We start from the raw sequence: 27,912 nt of genomic DNA, 5'->3' as shown, positions 1-27,912 counted from the left end.
ATGGACAAGTCCAGGGGTCGTCTGTACTTTTGCCTGTGCTTGACTGCAGCGCTGGCATCTTTCCTGGGTGGATTTATGGTGGGTAAGTGTACCGACCCCTTCGCCGGATGCCGGGCTCCTCCCTCCAGCGGGAGAGCCTGGGGCTAAAGAGCTGGGCTGCGCGCTGAGCGCCTGGGCCTGCTGAGCACCGCCAATTTCAGCAGAACTGGAAACCGAGTGGAATGCGTTTCAGCCTTCCTAATAAAGTGTGTCTGAAATTCAAATTTATTAAATGCTTGCCGAGTTCAGGGTACTGTTAAGGGCTGTTGTAAAGACAATTTAGAGTTGCAACCATCTGCAGGGGTCAAAAAGATTTCATTTCCATGACCATTAATGAGTCAAAATTTTCACCTGCCCTCCTGTAATCATTTATTACATAAGTATTTGTCTAATGCTCCCTGTATGTCAGGCACTGTGCCATGAACTTAACCCCCATGGGAGAACGAGAAAGAGGCCCGTGCCTTGATGCATAACACATGGGAAAATGAAAAGAATAGCCCTCATCTACCACTCGTTTAACCACTCAAAATTACACATCCGAATTTGAAGGTTTTTTGCATTTAATATGAATTTTTTGGTACAGCTCCCCATGATCTATTGCTTAGGTAGGGGCTGCCTCCCCCCCCCCCCTTTGGCTTCTAGCTTTTATAAAAGTTGAAAGCAATTTCTTGTATATGTAGTATGCATGTGTATATGTATTCTCCTCCCAGGATGGCTTAGTAAGCTTCTCAGAGAAACAGCCACTTCAGTGGACACTCACCAAAATCTAAGGTGGAAACTGGTATCTGAGATGAAAGCTGAAAATGTTAAATCATTTCTTCGGTAAGTTTGTTTTGCATACTTGATCTTAAAAATAAAGTGTTTAAAATATTGTAGAGTGAGAACTGTATGAAACTGATAATATTCATGTGGTAGTGTTCTTTGTGTGAAATTATATGTCACATTAATTCATGATAGTTTAAATGTCCTTTTAATCCGCTCTTTGAATAAAATCTATTTGAATGTTGCAGGAGCCTTTCTTCCCCAACTTCATCTGCAGAAAATGTATCTGGTTGCTTTATTGAGATGTTTCAACTTCATGTACTTTGGACTGCAACTCAGTGTTATTCTTTGTTCCCCAATGCCTGAGTTTAATCAGGGATTTTATTTAAATGTCATAATTCTGTCAGGAAGACTAAGATGGTTGTAAACTCTGATTTAGAGGAAAGGAGATTAAAGTTTCAGATTCTGTCTGCCACAAATTGAGCCTTTATCCCATGTTGCAAATGTAAGTAACACAGAGGACAAAATGCAGGCAAAAGGATCAGTGCAAACCCAACAGCCTTTTAGCAAGAGAAAGAGTAATACTCAGGGGAGTGGTTGTGAACTCCTTGAAGGCAGTTATCATGACATTTATTTCTATATTCAAGCTCTTTCAAAGGAGTGCCATTAAAAAAATTCTTATTGAGGCATAATTTACATAAAATAAACTGCATCCATGTAAAGCCTATGATTTGAGAATATTGACAGATGCGTAATATACTCAGCAAACTACCTCCTCAGTTGCGGTTCATTCCTCCCTTCATTCCCTTGCTTTGGACTCCTTTCTATTTTCTAGAATTTTATGTGGATAGACTCATACAGTATGTGCTCTCACTCAGCATAATGAATGATTTTGGAATTCATCCAAGTTGTTCCATATATCTGTAGTTTATTGCTTTTTATTGCTAAGTAAATAAATTGTATTTTATGGATAACTAATATGTAGTTGATGGATCTTGGGTTGGTTCTAGTTTTTGATTATTATGAACAAAGTTGCTGTGAACATACGTTTACATATGTTTTCATTTCTCTTGGAATGGCTGTGTTGGATGATAAGCATACTTTTTAAGAAGATGACAAACATTTCAATGGTGGTCATACCATTTTACATTCCTACATTTAGTACTGTAAGTTGTTTTAATTTTAGCCATTTTAGTGGATGTGCACCATTATCTCATTGTGGATTTAATTTGCATTTTCTTGATGGCTCATGATGTTAAGCATCTTCTCGTGTACTTATTGGACATTTGTACCTCTTTCATAAGGTCTCTGTTCAATTTTTTTTTCATTTTTAAATTGTTTTGTTTTATTATTGAGTGTAGGAGTTCTTTATATTCTTTTGTCAGACATGTATTGTGAATATTTTCTTCTGTTCTATGCTTGGCTTATTTTTGTTTTCCTAGTGGAGTTTTTGAAGGGCAGAGATTTTTAATTTTGAAAAAATCCAGTTGAACAATTTTTGTCTTGTTTTATATTCTGTGTCCTAGCTAGTTTAGCCTACGAAAAATTGTGAAGATTTTCTTATATTATTATTATTTTTAGAAGTTTTGTAATTTTAGCTTGCACATTTAGGTCAATGATCCACTTCAAGTTAATTTTTTTATGTGTGGTATGATGTAAAAGTTGATTTTTTAAATACAAATATTTAATTATTCCTGCAAGATTTCTTTAAAAACTGTTTTTTCTCTGTTGAGTTGCCTTGGTCCAAAATCACTTGACCATAAATATATGACCTGTTTTTGGATTTTATATTTTCTTTTACTGATCTATTAATCTATATATCTCAGTACCACACTATCTTGTTTAGTATAGCTTAATATAAGTCTGAAAATCAGGTAGAGATAATCCTACAAATTTTTCTTTTTAAAAATTATTTTGACTATTTTAAGTCATTTGCATATCCAAATAAATTTTAGAATCAACTTCTCAATTCCTACCAAAAAAAAGAGACTGCTGGAACTTTGATTAAAATTGCATTGAATTGCATTGAATCTGTAGATGAATTAGAAAGATGAATTTCAATCTCTTCATTCATTCATCATAGAGATGTGCTACAGTTTAACTTTTCACTCACTGAGAGACATTTGTTTTGCTTCCAGTTGTTGGCTATTATGAATAAAGCTGCTGTTAACATTTGTGTACAGCTTTTATGTAATCATAGGTTTTCATTTCTCTGGGATAAATACCCAAGAGAGAAATTGCTTGGTTGTAGAATAAGTATACTTTCAGTTTTTGAAGACTCTGCCAAACTATAGTATGGCTATACCATTTTATATTTTTCATTGGCATTATCACTGTTTTTAATTTTACCCATTCTAACAAGTGCATAGAGATACATTATTATGGTTTTAATTTACATTCCCTAGTGCCTAATGATATTGAACATCTTTTCCTGTGCTTATTCACCATCTGTATACCATCTTCAGTGAAATGTCTGTTCATGCTTCGACCTATTCTCTATTTGGATACTTCTTTTTTCCCTACTGAGTTTGAGAGTTCTTTATATTTTCTATATACAAGTCCACATCTTTTTTTTTTTTAAGCTCTTTATTGGAATATAATTGCTTTACACTGTTGTGCCAGTTGTTGCTGTACAACCAAGTGAATCAGCTGTATTTATACATATATCCCCTCCCTCCCGAGACTCCCTCTCACCCTCCCTATCCCAGCCCTCTAAGTCATCACCCATCATCGAGTTGATATCCCTGTGTTATACAGCAGCTTCGCACTATTTTACATTTGGTAGTGTATACATGTTAATGCTACTCTCTCACTTTGTCCCAGCTTCCCCTTCACCCCCCACCCCATGTCCTCAGGTCTGTTCTCTACATCTGTGCTTTTATTCTTGCCCTGTCACTGGGTTCATCAGTACCGTTTTTTTAGATTCCATATATATGAGTTATCATGCAGTATTTGTTTTTCCTCTTTCTGGCTTTCCTCTTCGTTCTGTATGACAGTATCTAGGTCCATCCACCTCACTACAAATAACTCAATTTCATTCCTTTTTATGGCTGAGTAATATTCCATTGTATATATGTGCCACATCTTTATCCATTCATCTGTTGATGGGCATTAGGTTGCTTCCATGTCCTGACTATTATAAATAGTGCTGCAGTGAACATTTGGATTATGATTTTCTCAGGGTATATGCCCAGTAGTGGGAATGCTGGGTTATATGGTAGCTCTATTTTTAGTTTTTTAAGGAACCTCCATACTGTTTCCCATAGTGGCTGTACCAACTTAAATTCCCAACAGTGCAGAAGGTTTCCTTTTCTCCGCACCCTCTCCAGCATTTATTGTTTCTAGATTTTTTGATGATGGCCATTCTGATTCGTGTGGGGTGATACCTCATTGTGGTTTTGATTTGCATTTCTCTAATGATTCATGATGTTGAGCATCTTTTCATGTGTTTGTTAGGCATATGCATGTCTTCTTTGGAGAAATGTCTATTTAGGTCTTCCCATTTTTTTTAAGAACTTTTATTGAGATATAGTTAACATACAATAAACTGCATATATTTAGAGTATACAATTTGGTATTTTTTTCTTATTAGTAATGTATATATGGCAATCCCAATCTCCCAATTCATTCCCCCTCAACCCTCCCTGCTTTCCCCACTTGGTGTCCATATGTTTGTTCTCTGCATCTGTGTCTCTATCTCTGCCTTGCAAACCAGTTGATTTGTACCATTTTTCTATATTCCGCATGTGTTAATATGCGATATTTGTTTTTCTCTTTCTGTTCCGCCTATTTTTGGATTGGGTTATTTGCTTTTTTTGGTATTAAGCTGCATGAGCTGCTTGTATATTTTGGAGATTAATCTTTTGTCCATTGCTTCATTGGCAAATATTTTCTCCCATTCTGAGGGTTGTCTTCTTGTCTTGTTTATGGTTTCTTTTGCTGTGCAAAAGCTTTTAAGTTTCATTAGGTCCCATTTGTTTATTTTTGGTTTTATTTCCATTATTCTAGGAGGTGGGTCAAAAAGGATCTTGCTTTGATGTATGTCATAGAGTGTTCTGCCTATGCTTTCCTCTAAGAGCTTTATAATGTCTGGCCTTACATTTAACTCTTTAATCCATCAGAAGTGTTTAATTTTAATAAGGTCTAATTTATCAGTTTTTCCTTCTGTGGATCATGCTTTCAGGTTCATGTTTAAGAACTCTTTGTCTAGCCCTAGATCCCTTTTCTCTTTTGCACCCCCCAATTTTTTAAATTAATTAATTAATTGGCTGCATTGGATCTTCATTGCTACACACAGGCTTTCTCTAGTTGCGGCAAGCAGGGGCTACTCTTCATTGTAGTGTGCAGGCTCCTCATTGCGGTGGCTTCTCTTGTTGCAGAGCTTGGGCTCTAGGCATGTGGGCTTCAGTAGCTGTGGCATATGGGCTCAATAGTTGTGGCTCACAGGCTGTAGAGCACAGGCTCAGTAGTTGTGGCACACGAGCTTAGTTGCTCTGCAGCATTTGGGATCCTCCTGGAGCAGGGATCGAACCCATGTCCCCTGCATTGGCAGGTGGATTCTTAACCACTGCACCACCTAGGGAGTCCCAAACACCTGCAAATTTTATAGTTTAAATTTTACATTATATTTTGTGATTCATTTTAGAGTTAGTTTTTGCATAAGGTGTAATGCTTGGTTGAGGGTCATTCTTTTACCTATGGATGTCCAGTTGTTCTAGCACCATTTATTGAAAGGCTATCCTTCCATTTAATCTTTTTTGCTCCTTTGTCAATAATCAGTTGGACATATTTGTGTGAGTCTATTTCTGGGTTTTCTGATACTCTGCTGATCTGTGTATCTACTCCCTGCCAGTACCATGCTGTCTTGATTACTGAAGCTATATAGTAAGCCTTAACAATGCATAGAGTGATTCCTCCCACTTTATTTTTCTATATCATTTGCCTATTCATATAAAATATAGAATAAATATATCTATGTCTAGAAAAATCCTTGATGAGATTTTGATAAGAATTGCTTTAATCTTATAGAGCAATTTAGGGGTACTTGGCATTTTGAATACTATGTCTAGTATTTCAATCCATGATTATGGTAAGTCTACAGTTATTTAGGTCTTTATCAACATTTTGCAATTTTCAGGATGCAGATCTTGTATATGTATTGTTACCTTTATATCGAAGTATTTCATTTTCTTTGCAGCAAATGTAAATCATATTGTGTTTAATATCAGTTTTCACGTTTGTTGTTGGTATATAGAAATACTGGTGATTTTGCATTCTGTGGCTTGTCTAAATTCATGTGTTAGTTCTTGGAGTTTTTGTAGATTCAATACGATTTATATTCTATGTAGAAAATCAGGCCATTTTCAAATAGGGGCAATTTTCTTTCTCTGTTTTCAAACTCTATGCCATGTATGTGTGTGTGTGTGTACATTCCTTATTGTGCTGATTGTAATTCCAGTACTGTGTTGAATAAAAGTGATGAGAGCAAACATTCTTTCCCTATTTCTGATCATAGTAGGAATGCATTCAGAGTTTCCTCATTAAGTGTGATGATGTTATCTGTAAATTTTTTGTAGATATTCTTTTTTTTTTTTTTTTTTTAATTAATTAATTTATTTTATTTATTTATTGGCTGTGCTGGGTCTTCATTTCTGCACACAGGCTTTCTCCAGTTGCTGAGAGTGGGGGCTACTCTTCATTGTGGTGCACAGGCTCCTCATTGTAGTGGCTTCTCTTGTTGTGGAGCACAGGCCCTAGGCACGTGGGCTTCAATAGTTGCAGCACATGGGCTCAGTAGTTGTGGCGCACGGGCTTAGTTGCTCCGTGGCATGTGGAATCTTCCCAGGGCGGCTCGAACCCGTGTCCCCTGCATTGGCAGGCAGATTCTTTACCACTGCGCCACCTAGGAAGTCCTGTAGATATTCTTTATTGAGTTAAGGGAATGTCCCTCTATTCCAAGATTGCTAAGAGGTCTGTTGTTGTTTTTTTAAAATCATGAATGGGTATTAAATATTGTGTCGACTGAAAAAATAAAAGCACAGCATGAGAGAGCTGTGAGTTCAGTGTTATTTGGGAGCTTACTGAGGACTATACCCAAGAGACATTCTCTCAGATAGCTCTGTGGAACTTCTCCCGAGAGATGGAGGTGGGGATGGGGGGATGTCCAGGTCTGTACATATATGATTTTGGTGAAGGGGGTAGTGCAACGAAGCACACATCTTGGTACATGGTTGCTACTAGTAATGAGAAGGTTGCTACTAGTCACAAGAAGCAGATATCGTCGTTAATAATTTTAGTGCTTTTCTACATATGAGAAGATACAAGAAATTGGGTAAATAAAATTTTCTCCTGAAAATATCTGACTATCTGAAGGCCTGTTCTGCCGGTTTTTCCCAGAGCACAAAGTATCTCATTCCTGATCTCCACCCTAAATCCCTTTCAGGGTGTGTTGGAGGTCAGGAACTGCAGTGGTTAATGACTTTATCCTTGTAGAGCCAGATAACTTTAGTTGGCAGTTGTTGAGTGATTTTTTCTGCATCAATTTATGTGATCATATGACTTTTCTTCTTTTCTTCTTTTGCTGGTTAGTATTGTGATTCCTTTATTTCTTCACTGACTTTTTTCTTAGGTGGATCAAATTCTATCAAGAATGGTGCTACGATCTCCTCCAGGAATGTGAAATTGTCTATTTTTCCCATTAATTCTATAAATTTTTGCATTATATATTATCAAACTTACTTATTAGGCATATACATATTAATATTATGTCTTCAAGACAGAACTAACCTTTTATCTTTGTGAAATATCCTTTATCTTTGGTAACAATCTCTAAATTTAAGCATATTTTATTTGGTATAAATTAAGCCACATTAGCTTTCTTATACTTACATTTATATATGTCTTCTTCCATCCACTTACTTTTAAAATATACTTTCTATAGAAAGCATGTAATTGCCACTTGCTATTTTATTAATTTTGGTAATCTATGTCTTTTTTTTTCTATGCCCTTTTAAAAATTTTATTTATTTATTTATTTTATTGGCTGCTTTGGGTCTTCATTGCCACACATGGGCTTTCTCTAGTTGTGGCGAGCGGAGGCTACTCTTCATTGTGGTACACAGGCCTCTCATCATGCGGTGGCTTCTCTTGTTGTGGAGCATGGGCTCTAGAGCACAGGCTCAATAGTTGTGGCCCACGGGCTTAGTTGCTCCGTGGCATGTGGGATCTTCCCGGACCAGGGCTCAAACCCGTGTCCCCTGCATTGGCAGGCAGATTCTTAACCACTGTGCCATCTAGGAAGTCCCGGTAATCTGTGCCTTTTAATTTGAGTATTCAGTCTGTTAATATATAATGTAATTTGATATGGTTAAACTTAGGCCTACCCCTTTATTGTTCTCGGTTTGCTCCCTTTATCTCTGTTCCTTTACTTCTTATTTTCTGCTTTTTTTTTTTTTTTTGGTAGTGGGGAGAGTATTTGAAATTTATTTCATTTCAATTTATCTTTTGGCTATATCTCTCTGCATTGATATTTTTTCTTTTTTAGTAGTTACTCTAGAGATTGCATTATACTTGTCTAATACTTCACTGTATTTTTTTTTTATAATTTTATTTATTTATTTATTATTTTTGGGGGGTACACCAAGTTCAATCATCTGTTTTTATAAACATATCCCCGTATTCCCTCCCTTCCTTGACTCCCCCCACCCTCGAGTCCCCCCCACCCTCCCTGCTCCAGTCCTCTAAGGCATCTTCCATCCTCGAGTTGGACTCCCTTTGTTATACAACAACTTCCCACTGACTATCTATTTTACAGTTGGTAGTATATGTATGTCTGTGCTACTCTCTCGCTTCATCTCAGCTTCCCCTTCACCCCCTGCCCCCTCACAAACCTCGAGTTCTCCAGTCCATTCTCTGTATCTGCATCCTTGTTCTTGTCACTGAGTTCATCAGTACCATTTTTAGATTCCGTATATGTGAGTTAGCATACAATATTTGTCCTTCTCTTTCTGACTTACTTCACTCTGTACGACAGACTGTAGTTCTGTCTACCTCATTACATATAACTCCATCTCATCCCTTTTTATAGCTGAGTAATATTCCATTGTATATATATGCCACATCTTCTTTATCCATTCATTTGTTGATGGGCATTTAGGTTGCTTCCATGTCCTGGCTATTGTAAAGAGTGCTGCAATAAACATTATGGTACAAGTTTCTTTTGGGATTATGGTTTTCTTTGGGTAGATGCCCAGGAGTGGGATTACTGGATCATATGGTAGTTCTATTTGTAGTTTTTTAAGGAACCTTCAAATTGTTTTTCATAGTGGCTGGACCAACTTACATTCCCACCAACAGTGCAGGAGAGTTCCCTTTTCTCCACACCCTCTCCAACATTTGTTGTTTCCAGATTTTGTGATGATGGCCATTCTGATGGGTGTGAGGTGATACCTTATTGTGGCTTTGACTTGCATTTCTCTGATGATGAGTGATGTTGAGCATCTTTTCATGTGTTTGTTGGCCATCTGTATGTCTTCTTTGGAGAAATGTCTATTTAGGTCTTCTGCCCATTTGTGGATTGGGTTATTTGCTTTTTTGGTATTAAGCTTCATGAGCTGCTTGTATATTTTGGAGGTTAATCCTTTGTCCGTTGTTTCACAGGCAATTATATTTTCCCATTCTGAGGGTTGCCTTTTAGTCTTGTTTATGGTTTCTTTCGCTGTGCAAAAGCTTTGAAGTTTCATGAGGTCCCATTTGTTTATTCTTGATTTTATTTCCTTCACTGTATTTTTAAAGTTACTATTGTACCATTTAACATAAAATGCAGAACTCACACTTCTGTATGTCCACTTACCCTCTTTTCTATCATCCTTTTTGATAGCTGTCAGAAGTATCATTTACACATACAATATAAACCTCACAAAACAATGTTATAATTTTTTCTTTGAATAGTTATACCTATTGAAAGCCAATTAAGAGTTAAATATCTGAGAAATATAAAACAATGCTTTTTATTGCTTCCACTATCTTTGTTTCTGAAAATTTAGGTTATCCTGTGGTATATCTATTTAGTCTGAATAATTTTTTTAAGCATTTCCTGTAATGTTGGGTCTGGTGGTGACAAATTCTTTTAGTTTTTCTTCACCCATAAAATCTTTATTTCATCTTAATTCTTGAAGCAGATTTTTCTTGGATATAGAATTCTAAGATCACCTTGTTTCTTCTCCTTTCAGAACTTTAAATATATTTATTTTTTTACTGTCTTCTGGCTGTTAATGGCATCCAATGAGAAATCCACAGTCATTTAAGTTATGTAACATATGTCATTTTCAGCAGCTTACTATGTGCCTAGACATAGTTTTCTTCAAATTTATTCTATTTAAGTCTCTCTGAGTTTTTTTCTTTTTTTTTGGCCGCACCACGCAGCATGCGGGATCTTAGTTCCCTGACCAGGGATTGAACCTTTGCCTCCTGAAGTAGAATATGGAGTCTTAACCACCGGACTACCAGGGAAGTCCTGTCTGAACTTTTTGACTTTGTAAACTTATGTCTTTCACTACTTTAGGAAGGTTTTGTTCATTATTTCTTGAAAATTTTCTGCAGCATTCTTTCTCTTCTCTCCTTCTGAGACTCTAATTAAACCCTAGAATCAAAGGAACAAGGTGAAGTGCATATGGTATAGTATATTTCCTCCCTATCTGTCTTGTGATTTGATGTGATCACAAATTTCCATCTTACTTTCGATGGATGAGCTAGAGTGAGCTATGATAAAGAGGAATGAAAACAGCTCTACTGTTCTTAGAAATTTGAGCTGATTTATGACTGAGGCACAAGTTTCAGGAAAGCAAAATCAAAATGTCTGTTTTGAGGTGCTTATTTGGAGATATAGGGAAAGAATCTGTAGGCAGTAGGGTGGATGTCTTTTGAGGAAAGACTCATTCTATATTTCTCATGCAACGCATGAAAATGGCCGATTGTCTTATCAAGTGAGACAGAATGCATATATTTAAAAATATGGAGAAAGCACTGGTCGTCCAGTGGTTAGGACTCAGTGCTTTCACTGCTGTGGCTGGATTAAGTCCCTGGACTGGGAACTAAGATCCTGCAAACTGTGCAGAGGGGCCAAAATAAATAAATAAATAAATAAATAAATAAATAAATAAATAAATAAAATAAAACAAAGTAAAAATGTGTAAAAGACCAGGTAAAATGTAAACACTGTTGAACTCTGTCTGCAGCATATCATAAAGTGTCCAGAAGAAATTATGTGGAAAATTATCAATACATGAGGTGCCAGAAGCAAAACTTGGTGATGCTCTTGACCAAACGTTAACGTCTGTTTATTTTATCTCTCCTCTGCTTTAATGTAGAATATAGCATAAGATGATAAGTTACGTATGAATAGTTTGCATGATGTTATCTTGTTAGAACTGGCTTTTCTTTCCTTTGAATCCAGCTGAAAACAGAAGTTACATACCAAGAATGATGACAAAAATCGAGGTAGGGTGAAATGCATTGAATTAGGAGCCCAAGACATTAGTGAGTGAAGAGGGAGTGATCACACTTTTGACAGCACCCAGAAGGTGGTGACTTTTGGTATGAGTTTTAAAAGAGTTGTCTATCTCTCTAAAATAGAAGATAAAGGAAAAATATTTGGAAGAGCCAATGGAGAGTAAGGACTCCTCCCTGATCATCTGGCCCTGAGGCGTGTGGGAGCACGCGCAGGGTCCTCTGAAGAAACCAGCTAAGGCAAGGAGGTCAAGTAAACATTCAGGAACGGGCCAAGGAGATAGAATTGATTGATTATAGAACAGAGATTTATGACCAGTGAAAGAGTCTCTCCGTGAAAGGAGGGGTTCAAGATTGGTTTAAAGGGATTAATGTAGTAGGAGCAGGTTGACTTCTCCCAGCCACTTCCTTGTTGGCAGAGCATGTGTTCGCACTCCTTCAGGAGGACCTGTGTTTGGTGAGAGTTACCTTCCATCCAGCCCAAGAATCTTGACTGGTCCATAACCCAATCATTATAATTTCCTTCTGACGATGGTTACTTAGAGAAGGGGTATATGACCCTATTATGACTGATGAAGTGGGAGAAAAATGTAGCTGAGATCCTCTACAAAAAGCTTTCCTCTGTTAAAAGAAACACAAAAGAGGAAATAGCTGTTCTGGTTTGTACTTGCTTCTCCTGAACATTGCACCATGAATATATAATGCCTGGAGCTGCAGTGCCCAACTTGGGACCATCAGGAGAAATTCAGTAAAGTTATACCCGCTGCTTTGTTTTGTTACACTTCTGTCTTTCATTTCAGTGGGTTGCCTAAAGATTGGGGGCAAAACTTCATGGTTGATCCTCTATCTTAAGTGAAGGAAATATACTTTTTTTCCTCTAATTATAAGAGCATTATTTGCTCACTGCAAAAAATAAAACAATAATGAATTATATGAAGTAGAATTTTAAATATCCCCAGCCTCAATGGCTTTCCTATGCATATAAAATAACTTTTGTTTATAAACATATTAATACTTTTGTTTTACAAATATTGTACAATATTAAATATCAATAACTCGCAGCTTTGATATAATGATATAGGAGCTTCACAGAGGAGAAGATGCTTGAAGAGTCCTAATGGATGGTTAATAGCTTACAGGCGGGGAAGGTGATTAACTAGGAGTGGTGATACAGGGAGATTCACATAAATAGGATGACATTTATGTCTGAGAGATCTTGTGCAAAGGCTAAAAAAAGCTGATCATTTTAGACCAAGTAGTGTATTGAATAATATAGAGTGAAGAAGTTTATAAGGTGACTGGTGGGAAATGAAGCTGGAAAGGTGAAACAGTGGATTAGATGAAAAAGGGCCCAAATGCCATGCCCAGTGTGAACTTTATATTGCAGAGTTTAGGGAGCCTTAGAAGGATTTTAAGCAATTAATCAACATGATCAGATGAATGATTTAAAAATAACATAATTTCTCAAGGTCAGACAACTGCAACTTTCAGATTCTAGCCCTGGTAATTAATAGTTTTGAAATTATAAACAAGTTATTTAACTACTCTCTGTTTCCTCATTTGCGAAGTGGGGACTATGGCAGAAGGGTGGTGAGGATTAAATGAGAAAGCCCATGTGAAATACTTGGTCTAGTTCCTGGCATAGAGTAAGTTTTCAATAAGTACTGATTTTCCTTTACTGCTGATCTTACTTGCTTGTGCTGTGGTTGACTAAAAAACCAATTTACAAAAGTATCATTGCCCTACTTATGGAGGGAGGGGGTTTGGAAAACTGTTTGATGGTGTTATTTACCTCAAGCAAAGTGAATTTCATTCCGAACTATGTTTGTGAAGTCATTTAACTGTTCTAACTCATTTAAACCCAGAACCAAGAGAACATTGCCCAAATTCAATTCAACAAACCTGTATTGTATAATTCCTGGATAATAGGCAAGTACTGAGCATTAGGGAATGTAAAAATAAAAATGCATGGAATTTAACTTCAGTGAGATAAATAAACACCTGCGTACAATAGGATAAAAACAGCAGTAGAAGTGTATGTTAACAAGACTGCCCAACTGGTCTCTGGCATATATTATGATCTTTTTTTCCAGAATGTCTTCATTTCCTAATAAGCATCAAGAAGTTAGCACCATTGGTGTAGAGGCATGCTGTCCTTCCAGTGTATTTTCTCATCCTCAAACCTCTGCTTATTGAATGTGTTCACCATGGGATGTGTTCTTTACTGTGGGAGCATAGTGTGAAAACTGCAGTTACACACAAGTATTTAGAAACTGGCATATCTAGAAATCTCCAGCTGGGTTTTTTTTTTTTTTTAATAGTTCTGTTATGGAAATGATAATGCCTAAAATATGAGTTATGCCTCTAGAGTAGTTCTTAGGCACATTTCCTGAATATAGTCTATAACTCCCACTTTTATTTTCATTTTAGTTCTTTTACAGAGCTACCTCATCTGGCAGGAACAGAACAAAATTTACTGCTTGCCAAGAAAATCCAATCCCAATGGAAGCAATTTGGACTGGATTCAGCCGAGCTGGTTCATTATGATGTTCTTCTGTCTTACCCTAATGAGACAAATGCCAACTATATATCAATCACGGATGAACATGGAATTGAGGTGACTGATTTACCATATTGTATTAGTTTCAGGTGTACAGCGAAGTGATTCAGTTTTATATATATAATATATATTTTTCAGATTATTTTCCATTATAGGTTATTATAAGATATTGAATATTGTTCACTGTGTTATACTGTGAGTCTTTGTTGCTTATCTGCTTTATATATAATAACATATATCTGTTAATCTCATACTCCTGTTTTATCCCTCCCCCCTCCCTTTCCTCTTTGGTAATCATAGGTTTATTTTCTTTTTTTTTTAATGAACTTTTATTGAGATACAATTGACATATAATAAACTGCATATATTTAAAGTGTACAATTTGATATTTTTTTCTAATGTGTATTTGACAATCCCAATCTCCCAATTTATTCCCCCCTCATAGGTTTTTTTTCCTATGTCTGCGACTTTCTCTTTTATATATAGATTCATTTGTATTATGTTTTAGATTTCACATACAAGTGATATATATTTGTCTCTGTCTTTCTAACTTAGTATGATATTCTCTAGGTCTACCCATGTTGCTGCAAATGGCAATATTTCATTCTTTTTCATGGCTGAGTAATATTCCATTGTATATATAGACCACGTCTTATTAAACCAGTTGTTTTTTGGTGGGCACTTGGGTGGTGTCCATGTCTTGACTATTGTACATAGTGCTGTTACAAACATTTGGGTGCATGTACCTTTTCAAATTAGAGTTTTTGTTTTTTCTGAATATATGCCCAGGAATAGGATTGCTGGATCATACGGTAATTCTATTGTTAGTTTTTTAAGGAATCTCCATAGTGGTTGTGCCAATTTACATTCTCATTAACAGTGTAGGAGGGTTTCCTTTTCTCCACACCTTTTCCAACTTTTGTTTTTTTTTTAATTTTTTTTTTTTTTACTGAAGTATAGTTGATTTACAATGTTCTGCCAATCTCTGCTGTATAACAACAGAGTGGTTCAGTTATACACATATAGACATTCTTTTTTTATATTATTTTCCATTATTGTCTTTTCCAGCATTTGTTATTTGTAGACTTCTTGATGGTGGCCATTCTGACCATTGTGAGGTGATACCTCATCGTGGTTTTGATTTGCATTTCTCTGATGCTTAGCGATGTTGAGCATCTTTTCATGTGTCTGTCTGCCACATGTCTGTCTTCTTTGGAGAAATATCTACTTAGGTCTTCTGCCCACAAAATGCATTGTTCGTTAATAGCAATCTGAAATATTTCTAACTTTATGTGTTTCAATTCTTGCTAGATTTTCAATACATCATACCATGAGCCACCACCAGATGGATATGAGAATGTTAAAAATATTGTACCACCCTATAATGCCTTTTCACCCCAGGGCACACCAGAGGTAAAATAAAAGACATTTTTTATTCAACTCTTTAAACCTTTTTCTATAAAACCAATGTGGAGAACTAAAATCAAGGAGATTAGGTGGATCACACATGCTAATTCATACTTTGAGGTCAGTGCTATATATAGCCTTCCTAAAAGTAATTTTTAAAAAAGAAAAAAAAACCCGTAAAAATTGAACCCTGATAAGTAGATCCACTCTTTGAAATAACTAAGAAACTGCTGAATATGTCTTTAATTCAGTAAGGGCAATAGGTGGTTTTCAAGTTTTTTTCCTTTATTCATAGTCTGACTTTATTATAGATTTATAGATCTGAATTTATAAATCATACCACAGAAATTCTTAAATTAATACCATGGTTGGAAATTAAACATAGTTAGGATTTTTAAAATTACTTTTATTTATCCTATATCCCATGGCTCATTATATGCTAATAATTGTCTAAAATGTTTTATATATTGTCTTTTTTTTTTTAACTTTTGGATACTGAAATATTTTTGACATCTCCAGAATTAGCCTGGATCTCTTTATTAAGCCCAAGATAGGAAAGATAACTTTTGATGATGCAGTATTGTAAGCAAATTTATTCTTTGGTTTATTCTCTTTAATTATAGCAGTATTATGTATTTTTTTTGTTTTATTTTTGTTATCCTATAGGGGGAGCTTGTATATGTGAACTACGCTCGTACTGAAGACTTTTTCAAACTAGAAAGAGAGATGAACATCAACTGCACTGGAAAGATTGTTATTGCAAGATATGGGAAAATCTTCAGAGGAAATAAAGTATTGTGTTATTTGCTTTTCTAGAGGGAAAAAGATAGGATATAACCTGTAAATATAAATGATCAGCTTGTATTATGGTTTCCAAAATTTATATATATATATATATATATATATTCGCTATTTTCATGGTTGCACAGAAAATCCTCGGTTTTTGTTTTGTTTTGTTTGCCACCTCACGTATCTAGAAAGGGAAATTTTTCTTAATAGTTTTATTACCAAAGCAATGTTGTATTTTATTTAATTGGAGAAATTTTATATAAACTAAAAAAATTAAAATCTCCTGTGTATTACTCAGTTTCACTGCCCAGATGTAATCAATCTTAACAGATCTTTCCAGGCCTAATTCTGTGAAATATGAACATAAATATATGTCTCCATATACTCATTTTACATTTTTTCTATAAAGATGGCATCAGATACTATATATTATATAACTTTATTTTTTCACTCAATCATCACTCAAGGGTATTCTTCCATGTCAACACATTGAGAGTTGTATAATGGAGTGGTTAAGAGTGTAGGTCTCTAGATCCATACAGCCTGGGTTCTGTTCTGGTTGAGCTCCCTATTCTTTGGGTCTTTCACTGTGAACAAATTACTTAACCTCTCTGCACCAGTGTTTCCTCATACATGAAATAGGAATGCTAATAATAACACTAATCTCTTAGAATCTACAGTGGGATTAATCGACTTTATGTTTGAAAGCATGTAGGATAAGTTACTGGCACTTAGTAATTTCTTGGTAACTGCTTATTAAGTAAATACCTCATTATTTTAGATGGCTACATAATATTTCACAGACCTAATAAGCAATTTATTTAACCATTCCTCTGTTGACAGATGTTTGGCTTGTCTTAAATTTGTTACTATTACAAGTAATTATATTGTGTACATCTTTGTCCTTATGTATGTGAACATTTGTGTGAAGATTTTTGTAGTATCGATTCATTCCTAGAAGTCTAATTCATACTGTACAGTTGACCCTTGAACAGCATGGATCTGAACTGCATGGGTCTACTTATATGTGGGTATTTTTCAATAGTAAATAGTACAATATTACATGGTCAGAGGTTGGTTAAATCCGTGGGTGCAGAGAAATGGTAGATACAGAGGGCCAACTGTAAGTTATTCTTGGATTAACCCTGCTTTGTTCAAGGGTCAGTTGTATATTATTTCAAAAGTTTGATGGGCATCATTGAATTGTGCTTCAAAAAATTTTGCCCGATTTTACTCTTTCTAATATTATGAGAGAGTGCTTCCTGAATACTGGAAAGTGTATTAGTTGATCAAGACTGAGGTTATCTATCTTTCACTGTAATACTTCTAATGATGAGGAATTCATTGTCTTACAGGATAGGTTTTCCTATTTGTGATCAGTTTGAATTGTTAGAAAATTGTTTACAAAACACTGTGGGCAATATTTCACGCACTGTGACTGTTCTATGTAGAATTTCATTTCATTTCATCTCATTTCATCTCATTTCATTTCCTTGCCACACAGCTTGTGGGATCTTAATTCCCCTACCAGGAATTGAACCTCAGCTGTCTACAGTGGGATTGTGGAATATTAACTGCTGACTGCCAGGGACGTCATCTGCGTAGAATTTTAAATTAGTTCAGTTCCACAAACATTTCAGCATTCTTACCCTGTGATGTGCCAGATGTTGGAGGGTGGATAGTTAAAACTGAATAAAACAGATTCCCTGTTCTCAAAAACAGCCTTGGTGTAGTAGGGGAGAATGATGTTTAAAAGATATTTTATAATGCTTTGATCCATCTTGTAATATAATTATATATAAAATATAGAAGATGTACAAAGAAGGGAGACATTAATTTTGCAGTTTTAGGGATAATAGAAAAGGCAATAACTTGTGTGGAGTTATGTTGAATAAATGAGAGTTGTTACGTCTATCAAGAGAGAAATCATATTCAAGGCAAAGAGACCTAAATGTGAAACAGCACCATAAAACAGTGTGTAAATTTCCTTTCGTTATTAAGTTGATTTTATCTTATATGGGTAAGTCAGTCATTTGCCATTTCTACATTGCACATTGCCCCTGCAGGTTAAAAATGCCATGTTAGCAGGAGCCAAAGGAATCATCTTGTACTCAGATCCAGCTGACTACTCTGCCCCTGGGGTACAGCCGTATCCAAAAGGATGGAACCTTCCTGGAACTGCAGCCCAGAGAGGGAATGTGTTAAACTTGAATGGTGCTGGTGACCCACTCACTCCAGGTTATCCAGCTAAAGGTAATAGATGAGCCTGGTATGGTCCACTCATTTCTTACAGAACTATTACTTGCTGTTATAGAAGGCATAAAAGCAAGCATCTATGGAATAACATTAAAATTATGTACAGTTATATTTTTGGATTGCTATTGCTAGGAATTCAAAAACATTTCCCTTTTATTATTTCAGTTTTAAATTTTCATCAAGTGTGGACATGGAGATAGGAAGGGTCAGTTCAATTCTCTCTCTACCTTTAGTAGATGTTCAAAAACATAGATTTTGTTTGTAATATTATGTAATTGTCCAAAGTAATATTGTTCTCACCAAACTAGAACTTAGGGTTTCTGAATTGGCTAATGATTTTATTCTTCTGTAGATCACGTATTTCTATATTTAAAAATACCAATGAGTTTTTTGTGTGTTATTTAATATATAAAATATGAAAAGTTTTGACATCTGTGTAGCCATAGCCACAATCAAGGTAATGAACATACGCATTACCCAAAAAAGTTTCCTCTCACCTTTTTGTAAAGCCTTCTTCTTAATCCCACCCGCTCCCTGCCAATCCCTGGGAAATCATTGATTTGATTTCTGTCAGTATAATTCTTTTGAGATTATCTGTATTGATGTCTGTGTCAGTATTTCATTTCTTTCTTTTTTTTCCCTGAGTGGTAGTCAATTGAATGGATACTCTACAGTTTGTTTATTCATTTATTTTTTGTTGGAAATTTGGATTGCTTTAAGTTTTAGAGATATTACACGTAAAGCTGCTAGGAACAGTTGTATGCAAGTCTTTATATGCACATATGTTTTTTATATATGTACTTTTGTTTCTCTTGAGTAAATACATAGAAATGACATGGCTGGATAATATGGTAGATGATTTTCAGATTGTTTTCCAAAGTGGTTGTAGCATTTTATATTCCAGCAGCAGTGTGTGAGTGTTCTGGTTGCTACACCTTTGTCAGCATTTAGTATGGTCAATCTTTTTAACTTTGCATTCTAATAGATATGTAAGTCCTCCAAGTTAGAATTCTTTTGGTAGCTATTCTAGGTTCTTCCCATGTGAATTTTAGAACCAACTGATCAATTTCTACCAAAAAGTCTCCTGAGAGGTTGATTGAGGTTGAATTAAACCTATAGATCAGTTTGGGGAGAATTGACATTTTAAAAATATTGAATCTTCTGGCCCGTGAACATGGTACAACTCTCCATTTACTTAGGTATTTACTTTCTTTCAGCATATTTGTAATTTCACTGTATAGACCATGCATATCTTTTTTCACATTTATCCATAATAATTTCATAGTTTTATGCTATTTTAAATTACATTTTAAATTTCAACTTCCAGTTGTTCATTGCTAGTAAATAGAAATATTTTTTATTTCTAGAAGAAGTATATTGATCTTGTATTGTGAAAACTTATTAAACTCACTAACTAGTTCTGCTAGGTTTTTGTGGATTCTATCAGAGTTTTTGCATAGACAATCATGTCATCTGCAAATAAAGACAAGTTTTATTTTTTTTTTTCTAATCTGAATGCCTTTTCTTTTTCTTTTTTCTTTTCTTATTATACAGTCTGGTACCTCTAGAACATAGCTGAAAAAAGTTGTTAGGGCAGATATCCTTGCCATGTGCCTGCCCCAAGGACTGTCACAGTCTTTCTCCACAGATATTAGCTGTAGATTTTTTATAGATTCTTTTTATCAGATTGAGGGAATTCACTTCTATCCTAAAGTGCTATAAGTTTTAATGTTAGCACATTTATCTCATTTAGCTAGTAATATGCATTGCATTTTGTCAGGTGCTTTTACTGCATCTATTGAAATGATCTTAAAATTGTTCTTATTTACTTTTTTTCAATTATACAGATTGATTTGGGGAGGGGGGCATGCCACATGGCTTGAAAGATGTTCCCCGACCAGGTATTGAACCCAGGCCATGGCAGTGAAAGCTCGGAATCCTAACCACTAGGCTACCAGGGAACTCCCCAGATTTATTTACGTATTTATTTATTTATTGGCTATGTTGGGTCTTTGTTGCTGCATGTAGGCTTTTCTCTAGTTCCAGTGAGCGGGGGCTACTCTTTGTTGCAGTGTGCAGGCTTCTCATTGCGGGAGCTTCTCTTGTTGCAGAGCATGGGCTCCAGGTGCACGGGCTTCAGTAGTTGTGGCACATGGGCTCAGTGGTTGTGGTTTGCGGGCTCTAGAGTGCAGGCTCAGTAGTTGTGGAGCACGAGCTTAGTTGCTCCGCCACACGTGGAATCTTCCCGGACCAGGGGTTGAACCTATGTCCGCTGCATTGGCAGGTGGATTCTTAACCACTGTGCCACCAGGGAAGTTCCCAAATTGATAAATTCTGCCTGGTCACAATGTATTATTCTTTTACATAGTTTTGGTATATTATTGCATTTATGCTAAAAATTTTGTTGAGAATCTGTCTTTAGTAATAAGGGATATTGGCCTATCAATTTATTTTCTTGTAATATCTCTGTCTCGTTTTGGTAATAGTAATAGTGGCCTCATGGAATGAGTTAAGAGCTGTTTTATTTTCTTCATCTTTCTGCAAATGTTTGTATAGAATGGGTTTGATTTTGTCTGTAAATGTTTGTAGAATCCTTCAGTGAATCCATATGGGCCTGATATTTTGTTGGTAAGAATGTTTTTAACAAATTCAATTTCTTTAATAGATACATGGCTGTTTAGGTAATCTATTTATTCTTGAGTGAGATTTGGTAGTTTGTGTTGTTTAAGGACTTTGTTCATTTCATCTAAGATGTCAAATTTATGGACATGGAGTTGTTCATAATATTCTCTTTCTCTAATATCCTCTCTCTTTTTCTGCAGGTAATAGAGTCCTGTTCTCTTCTTTATTCCTGCTATTGGCAATTTCTTTCTTTTTTCCTCTTTTTCTGATTTGTCTTGCTAGAGATTTGTCAATATTATTATTCCTCTCAGAGAACCAGCTTTGGATTTCATTGTTAATCTCTATTATTTTTCTGTTCCCTATTTCTTAGATTTCTGCTTTTACCTTTAGTATATCCTTTCTCCTGCTTATTTTTGCTTCATTTGGTCTTGTTTTTTTTTAGTTTCTTAAAGTGGAATCTGATGTTATTTGTTTGAAACCTCCCTTTTTTCCTAAGATAGTTGTTTTAATACTCTAGAGAACTCTGTTTTGGCTGAAAGCCCAAGTCTCAAAATGACTTTAAACCTGACAATACTTTTCATCTTCCTTTAAGGAGAATATTGTTACTATTTAAGAACTTTATAATTTATTCCCAGTATCATAAATTCCCTTAATTTTTTTTTACAGTTCTTTCTAGTTTTTAAAATTTGGGACACATTTTCCAGGTATCTGGTTAACTGAAGGTTCTCTAACAAGTATTCAAGATATCCTTGAGGAAATAAAATATTCTTGTAAAATTCAAGAGAATTACATGAAATGTGAAAGCAAGTTTGGGAGTCTGTAAGCCTGTAATTGATTTTGCATTAAAATGTAAATGGCTTAATTTCTTACTGTCAAATTAAATAGACCATATTAAATAAAACAGTCATTAACTTTTGGGGAACTTGTAAATCTTGACTTTTAATTTCAAACATGTAGCAAATCTGCAATAGTAATAAAAGAAATTCCTTTATACATCTTGCTCAGATTCTTCAATTGTTTTCCTCTTATGCAATTGATTTTTGCAGAGTACACCTTCAGACTTGATGTTGAAGAAGGAGTGGGAATACCCCAAGTCCCTGTACATCCCATTGGATATAATGATGCAGAAATATTATTACGGTATAGTTTTCTAGTTCGATTTGAGAATAAGATAATTAACACTAACCTGTCCATTTTCTCTTCTAAAACCAATGTAACCTAATTATGTTAAAAGTAAAGTCTTGTATCAGAATGACTTCTGAAGTAGGACTAACAGAACACATCTTTTTTTTTTCCCATAAGAGAAGAGCAGTCAGTTTTATGACTAAGAAATAATGAGAAAACATTACTTTGTTTGCTAAAATGAAAGTCTCAAAAGCAAAACTATATCCAAAGGTAAAAATACTGATTTGCAGTTTTTCAAGTAGTTAGATTTTCTTAGATCTTCATTTGATGTTTGTATTTGACCTGCATTTTAAAAATGTGATAATGCCCACACTTACTAGATGTGTTAACTTCTAGCAGTTACTCAATCTTTCTCTGATTCAGTTTCTTTCTCTGTAAAATGAAGACAGAAATAGTTACTTCCTGATAAGAGTTATTATGAGAGGTAGATGAGATCATGTATGTAAAATATCTATCATATGATAAACATTCAATTAATGTTTGCTATTGATATTGTGTTGTATAACTGTTGTTCCTTTTCATATCTCCTAACTTCTATTTTTTTGTTTAATGTATGTACAAATACAGTTGTATAATTGCTATGTTCAGGATTTCTTGGACCTAATGCTTCCCTACGTAAATAATTAAAGTCAAAAGTAGAAAGGCTGATGCTTCCCACTTCTCCTCACTATTTTGGTTTTCTCCTTAGCTCTTATTTTTTTTTTTTTTTTTTTGACCATGCAACTTATGCGATCTTAGTTCCCTGATCAGGGATTGAACCCATGCCCAGGCAGTGAAAGTCCTGAGTCCTAACCACTGGACCACCAGGGAATTCCTCTCCTTAGCTCTTATAACTAACATACTAAACATTTTACCTATATATCTCAGTTATGGCTAGAATGTAAGCTCCACAAGGGAAGGGAATTTTACAGTACCTGGCACTTAGTAAATCTTCAGTATATATTTGTTAACTGTAAGAATGAAGCATCTGATCAGCAAACTTTAAGATTTCTTCTAAGAAATTGTGATGCTCAGCCTTTTTGTGTCATTTTTTATGTTTTCTTGACAGCTATTTGGGAGGAACTGCTCCACCAGATGAGAGCTGGAAAGGAAGTCTGAATGTGAATTACAATATCGGGCCTGGCTTTATAGGGCATGATTCTTTCAGGTAATTTTATGTTACTTTAATATCCTAGAAAAGGTTTACATATTTCATGGAAAAATGTCAAGATAAGTGTTCTGTCAGATATATTTTGCTTATCTTCTTTATCTCATTTTTTGTAGTGAATAATTGATTATTACTCATGGAATGATATATTAAATTCTTCTTCCAACAGTGGTATCACATCATTTGTTTCACCCATCTCAAAAATTACTACATTCAAGTTATAGGTTTAACATTTTAAGTTCCCTTTTCACTTAATGTTTTTAAACAGTTTTCCAGATAACTGTCAGAATGCTGTGCATGTGAAGCACTAGGTTAAGTTGAGGGAAGGAGTAAAAGAGAAGAGAGAAAGGAGCCAACCTTTACTGATCACTTCCTGTGTGGGTGGGTTAAATAAGTTAAAATGGGTAAGCACATAACTACTGTAAGACTCAATACACTTATCATTTTAGTTATTATTGTTATTAACCCATGAGAGCACTTTTGAGGAGGAGTGATCACAGAATATGTGTTCATTGAGCTTAATTTTACAGAAAGAGTAAATTTCTCACTGGATCAAAATAGGCAGGAAATGCCAGAGGCAGAGAACAGCTTGTGCAGGGATACAGAATATGTTGGCAGGATCAGAACTTTAAATACTTTGATTTGTTTGAAATGTAGAGGGAAGGGGAAACTTAACACTGACAAATCAGAGAAAATATAGCTGTTTTTATTAAGCTTAAATTATTAAATCATTCTTGTCTGCTAACAATTTACTTTAACAATATGAAATTGTATTCTTAGAATGTTTTTTAATTTCTGTAAGAGATTTTTTATTTCAGAACTTTTAAAGTATTAGAAGTTCAATTTTATTTTATAGGAATTATAGAAATATTTTTGTATAAGTGCTATTTATCACTCTCAGTTGGAATGGAGATATGAGACATTATTGTCTAATTATTAATACTCTCTAGAGGTACACAGTGAAAAGTATAGCCATTTCTGATTTATAAACAGAAACACAGAGAAATCAATAAACATATAGGTTCAGAGTGTAAGAGTAAACTAAGAACATATAGTCACAGTTTAAGAGTAAACTCAAACCCAGAACATTTCCCTGGTCAAGATATCAAAAAGCTGTTCACCTTCACTATGGGCACAAAACCCTACCTGATTTGAACTCAAAATGGACGAATATACACATCTTAAAAAAAAATTGCTAAAAACAAGACTCTATGCCATTTCTCACCCGAAAGAGATCCTGATACTCTATGGATCCACTTATAGATATTACCAAATGACAAGACATGAAACCAAATTCTTAAACATTGCCACCAGAAATGGGGAATAACTTATCTGCTATAAGCAACTAGAAACATAAAAGACACAGAATCAGTAGAAAAATATTAAGTTAGAGATACAGAGATTCAGCAAAGTTAAAATTCTGTTGATTCTTGGGATTTACATCGAGACATATCTGGGTTTAAGCTGCCCATGCCAGGCTCTTCAAGAAGAATCCATTGTACCTCTCAGTGGGACTTCCAAAAATGCAAAAGGGTATTTTTTAAAGTAAAATCATAATTCCCATGCAAATATAAAATGAGCGTGTAAAAATTTTATTTAATGCATTAATTAATTAGGGAAGCAGAAAGGAATTAAAACTGGTTCAAAGGAGAATTCAAAGATGATAAAAAAATGAGCACCTTAGGAATGCTGAAATGAGTGTGCTTAATAGCAGAAAAACTGGTTTCTTCCACATTGGAGGAGGAAAGTCAATTGAATGTTCACTAGAGAAATTGTGCATTTAAGTGGACATGAATTATTTATATTACTACATTTCTACAAGTTCTACAGAGTTGCAAAATAGTCTAGTCAAAGACAATGATAGGCAGAGGTAACTCTGATGGCTGAGCTAAATTGTTCTCAGTTTTTCCATACAGGAGTATATTCATTCAATTCACAATTATTTATTGAGTGTTTACTATACCCTTGGCACCAGTCTGGGTTCTGGGGATTTAGTATTGAACAAAGCAGGCAAAAATCCCTGCTCTGTGGAGCCTACATTCTAGAGTTCAGTTCATTTGGAACGTGAGTTTGAAGGGATAACAGGATAAACAAATACAGCTGACCCTCAAACAACACAGGGGTTAGGGGCTCCAGCTCCCCACCTGAGAAAAATCTGCATATTACTTTACAGTTAACCCTCCATTTTCTGAGATTTTGCATCTGTATATTCAAAGAGCTGTGGATCATGTAGCACTGTAGTGCACATTTAGTGAAAAAAATCCACGTGTAAGGGCACCCCTGCAGTTCAAACCCATGCTATTCAAGGATCAATTCTTTTTTTTTTTTTCTTTTCTTTGTGCACAGTCTTTTTTCCAAATATTTGTTAAAATACCATTAGATTAGATCAAGAGCAAAGACAAGAGCAAAGATCATCCCCTGCAGAAACCTAGGGACTATGTACAGAACTTTCAGAACAGAGGACAATGCTTTAGCTGAAGACTGCCTGCTGACCAGAGAAGGGTGTTCTGAGCGGACTCAGCAAAGAAAAGGAAATCAGACTCTAACCAAGTCTAAGCTCATACTGCTCGCCATACCACAGGCCACTTGAGAGACAAGTTGTTGGGGCAAGGAATAATGTCTTTTTTCAGAAAGCTGGCAAACCGAGAAGATGGTGGGCTAGTGCCTCAAAGAACCATCTTGCCTGAATTAGAATTCAGGCTCCTTTATACTAAAAGGGGAGGGAGTAAAGTCAAACACTTCCTGGTCCCCATCAGCCTCTGGGCGGCGGGGGGTGGGGGGTGGGGTGGGGGGGGCGTGTGTTAATTTCTTCGTCCCTGCATTCATTCCCAAGTGGGCCTGGTCAGGATGTTTCCTGTGAGCTAAACAAAGGTATTTTAGCTTAATGCTCGTTACCTGGGAACCAGGGCTCCCGGAGATGGGCCATTATGTATAATTTAAGCTTACAGGCTGCACCCCTTTAGTGATTAAGAAAACAAAATTTCTTCCCTGTTACATGTCAGGGAAGGAAATGTGCCCATCTGAATCAAACTTCAGTTGCCATCAGGACAAGTCTTGTGATGGTCACAGATTGGAGGCTCTGTTTTTGGAAGTTTCAAGTACAGCACAGGGATATATCTTTATGGCTACACCCCTGGCTGAGGGGCCATTAGGTCGTTGTCACTCAAATAACTGGCCAGCCAAACTCTCGCAGCGAAGAGTCCCAAATTGAGGATCAAATTCTTCTGGAAGTAATTTCTATATGCCTGAAGTCAATCTCCCAAGTTGTTCAGAGTTTCAGGAATTTCATTTGCCAAGCCCACAGTGTTCACGTGACACCACAGGAAGCCATAGCAGCACCTCTCTAGATAATTCTTTTTTTTAATTTATTTATTGGCTCTATTGGGTCTTCATTGCTGTGCATGGGTTTCCTCTAGTTGTGGCTAGTGGGGCTACTCTTCATTGCGGTGTGTGGGCTTCTCATTGCAGTGACCTCTCTTGTTGAGGAGCACAGGCTCTAGACACATGGGCATCAGTAGTTGTGGTGCTCAGGCTCAGAAGTTATGGCTCGAGGGCTCTAGCACACAGGCTCAGTAGCTGTGGTGCACGTGCTTAGCTGCTCTGTAACGTGTGGGATCTTCCCAGACCAGGGATTGAACCCATGTCCCCTGCATTGGCAGGCAGATTCTTAACCACTGCGCCACCAGGGAAGTTTCTAGATAATTCTTTTAGGTACTTCTGAAGCCGATGATACTAAAAACCAGAAAGAAACAAGGATGAGCTTCTTTGAGAATCTGAACAGATAGCCAGTTTATTTTCATGTTTAGGTTAAAATACATTTTTTCCTCGTTCCTCATTGTTATATTCTTTACCTGATTTTCTTCATTTAGTGACATACATTAGTGAAGCTGGGTTTCTTACTAATATATCTTAGGCTCACGTATTTAGAAACACATGCTAAAGAATATTTTTACTTTTTGCTATTAATTTTTATCATTCAGTAGCAAAAATAAATCCTTTACTTAGTATCTTAAAATGCAAAACACTACCCATTGATTAGTTTTCCCCCAAAGGCACTATTAGTTGAATACTGAATTACATATGCATTCAGAAGCACAATGTACTTTTGGCGGGGGCAGAATCAGAATCTGCACTTAACAGTATATAGGATTTGACTTGTTAGTTCTTCCATTTAAAAATGAAATATAAAGTTGAAAGTTCTGAGATTCCCTGCCCACCTCCTGCGAGCCCGCCATAGATTAAAAGCTGTGGTTCCCTTGTGAAAAAGAGGCTCAACATTTTCCCCTGTCATTTTGGATTTAAAAAATGTGAATGGCATTTTTTTCTGACCTCCTGAGCTTGATTGTACTTTCCTGTGAATTCTAATTTGGTTAATTATAATTGATGAATGAATATTTAAAAGGAAGGCTCAAACCAGAATCAACAGTAATGTCCTGCGAAAGTTTCATCATATAGTTGTCTCGTACATTTTAGCAGATGCTTCTCAAATTGCCATCTAACAACAGAATTTATCATGTTTCTTATAGGCACCACTCAGCTCTTTAACAGTGTACTGATGGAGTATTTCAATAATCTTGGAAAAGGTTACCAAATAGCAGAAATTAATATAAATATAAAACACATTAAAAATAAGCTTCTT

At 35.6% G+C, this 27,912-nt stretch overlaps 1 protein-coding gene across 2 annotated transcripts in view; it reads left to right on the top strand.

The window, feature by feature from the left end:
• Nucleotides 1-27,912, top strand: part of NAALAD2 (N-acetylated alpha-linked acidic dipeptidase 2) — a 50,345-nt gene continuing 22,433 nt past the window's right edge. Inside the window, exons 1-8 of one of the 2 annotated variants that reach the window (XM_057749296.1) lie at nt 1-82; nt 750-861; nt 13,738-13,924; nt 15,179-15,280; nt 15,941-16,066; nt 18,130-18,316; nt 21,988-22,081; nt 23,175-23,273. In XM_057749296.1, the coding sequence (XP_057605279.1) occupies nt 1-82; nt 750-861; nt 13,738-13,924; nt 15,179-15,280; nt 15,941-16,066; nt 18,130-18,316; nt 21,988-22,081; nt 23,175-23,273 (989 nt within the window). The remainder of the gene's footprint in view (nt 83-749; nt 862-13,737; nt 13,925-15,178; nt 15,281-15,940; nt 16,067-18,129; nt 18,317-21,987; nt 22,082-23,174; nt 23,274-27,912) is intronic. The other variant, XM_057749297.1, reaches the window with a different exon arrangement.

Source organism: Hippopotamus amphibius, chromosome 9 (assembly GCF_030028045.1).
Source record: "Hippopotamus amphibius kiboko isolate mHipAmp2 chromosome 9, mHipAmp2.hap2, whole genome shotgun sequence".
Classification (NCBI taxonomy): Eukaryota; Metazoa; Chordata; class Mammalia; order Artiodactyla; family Hippopotamidae; genus Hippopotamus; species Hippopotamus amphibius.
Note: the sequence above shows the minus strand (reverse complement) of the source record. Positions and strands in the feature narration are given on the sequence as shown.